Source organism: Monopterus albus, unplaced genomic scaffold, assembly GCF_001952655.1.
Source record: "Monopterus albus unplaced genomic scaffold, M_albus_1.0 scaffold308.1, whole genome shotgun sequence".
Classification (NCBI taxonomy): Eukaryota; Metazoa; Chordata; class Actinopteri; order Synbranchiformes; family Synbranchidae; genus Monopterus; species Monopterus albus.
In genome coordinates this window covers 441079-443478 of record NW_018128188.1, presented here as the reverse complement: position 1 = coordinate 443478, position 2400 = coordinate 441079, and the positions used below count along the sequence as shown (strand labels likewise).

Sequence of the window (2400 nt, the reverse complement as noted above, 5' to 3'; positions counted from 1 at the left end):
AGCATTAAGGTTGAAGAACCAGTTTCAGGGCAGATGCACAATGAAATGGAGTTGATTTATTTGTGGATTGTTCATTTTAAAGTTCTGATAACTCTTATTTCATTTTTAAGATTTACATTTTAATTGTGTCGACATTCTCTAAAGATTTAGAACTTTTAGCAAGTAAAGCATTAAATCCACTTTACCATCTTATCAGAGCTCACAGCCTTTCTCCCTGAATGACCTCCAGTTTGTCCTCACCTATGGTGCCTGACATGTGAACGTTGGCATGAGTGCTCATGTCCTGCCTCAGACAAACCAAACATCCAAGTAATTACCATGCTTTTGAACCTCATATCACAGATTGGCACTACTAAATTAGTCTACACATAGTTTCTATGTGCTTTCTCTGTCTCCACCCTCATTCCTCTGCCTTGCTAACCACTCTCTTTTGCCCTCCACCCACACAGCCTGCCACCGTGCTTACCTCTCGCTGTCGGCCATCTGCATGGTCTCCAGTTTGGAGTGGGGTCCTCTGTTGAAACCTTTCACCTCCTGCTCCTCCAGACCCTCCAGCAGACGAATAGCGTCTTTGCTGACGCCGCGTCTTTTTGCCAGCACCAGTGGAGTTGATCCATTGTGGTTACTGCAATGCAGGACAACACAGCACTGTCACACCTGAGAGCCAAATGTGCCCTGCTAAAGGAAACATCATATTTACTTTCTAATGGACCCAACACTCCACCTCCTCATCGATGTCTCAGAACCTTCAGCACCATAAGCCATGTGTGGCTGCCATGTTGCCAGCTAAGACACCTACTGTTTAGTCAGGGTTCAACATTGACCATGGCGTGATGGGCCACGGGAACATAAAGTTACTGTGTGGTCCACTGTGTCCACCAAGCTTTATCAGATCTCTACTGAGAATGAGACACCGGATCTCAGACCACATGCACTTTGTCACCCAGTCTCACCCTTCCCTCTCTACATCCCACACGCTGTGAGTGGTGGGGGATAAGATGTTTGTGGGCAACATGTACTGCCTTTTATCTTGGCTCTCCTCTATTGTGACTCCCCAACAAACACAATAAATATTGAATTACACAATAAACACAAGTAAAAGCATCCTCTTCTTCTCTGGTTTCCTCTTTCGTCTAAGCAGTGCCACGGGCTGTAAACACAGAGAGAGCGACTTGTGGCTTTATTTGCCATGAGATGTCCCAAGACTTCAGTGGTAACACATTTAGTTGTTTAAGATAATGTGGTTTAACAGATAAAAATGCTGTGTCATTAGTCTGATTAGTCAGTCTGTTTGCTATAATAAATGAAGTCTGAGTTGTACATGTCTGCCAAGCAAACAGGTCTCAACAACTGTACATAGATACAAGTAGTCCAAGTCAAATTTCAATAAATACAGAGCCACTTGAACATGTGGTTAGGCAGCCTCAGCGAGAAAAGAGGAAGAACATGAAGACAAAGGAGAAAGGCTTGAGTGCATTCCTCACCGGAAGAAAACGCTACTGTCTTCCAGTAAGTAAATCACTTTGTGGTTTCAGTGAACAGATGTGTGAACTTCTCTCTCACTTATTTTTATCCTAAACCCTGCCTTCAGAGAAATATAGGCCAATGTTAATTTACAATTTCAGACAAACTACCACTGAAAGGGATAAGAAACATGACAGTCTACTTATGTCTCAGTATTACTGTAAAATGCTAGTTATATAGTGATTTACAAGTCTTTGCCTGGTCACTGGGAGCAACTGGGGTTCAGTGTTTTGCCCAAGGACTCTTCAACATGTGGACGGACACATGGAGTTTGAAAAGCCGCCCCAGCAGTCAAATCCTATATGTTATAGTTACATGGTTTACCTTATGTTCATAAATTTATTATAATCCTGTTAATTCTTTCATTCTTCTTTAAGCTGGCTCTACAAAGACACTTCCCAATGAAGCTCAACTAACCACAGCATAGTCATTGGCAATTAAAGAAAGTGTTTGTTCATTTTGTCCAAACAAAGACTCTGGTTTCATTCCTGTGTTGCCTGATCCCTTGGCAGATTGTTTGACTAAGTGCTGCCCCCCACCCACCTAAATTATATTCTTTTCAGCACTGTAGCCAGGCTGACAAAGAGCCACAGTGCTGTTGAGCTTAACATTCCCTTAGATCTCAGCAGCAATGACTTCATGAGCTTCTTTACAAATAAAATCACAACTATTAGAGAAAAAAATTGGTCGGACCACTCCCACAGCTCTCGCAGATGTGCCATCTACTACAATGGCTTTAGAAACATCTGTAAGACCTCATTTATACTTGGACTACTTCTCCCCTATAGATCTCTCTGAGTTGACCTCAACAATTGCTTCATCTAAATCATCAACATGGCTCCTGGACCCCATCCCGACCAGGCTGCTCAAAGACGT

General features: G+C 42.8%; 1 protein-coding gene across 1 annotated transcript in view; it reads right to left on the bottom strand.

The window, feature by feature from the left end:
* Positions 1-195: 195 nt before the first annotated feature.
* The window catches only part of ankrd46b (ankyrin repeat domain 46b), an 8217-nt gene continuing 6012 nt past the window's right edge, over positions 196-2400 (bottom strand). The window contains exon 3 of the mRNA XM_020623697.1: positions 196-648. Within this exon, the coding sequence (XP_020479353.1) occupies positions 463-648 (186 nt within the window). The 3' untranslated portion in view covers positions 196-462. The remainder of the gene's footprint in view (positions 649-2400) is intronic.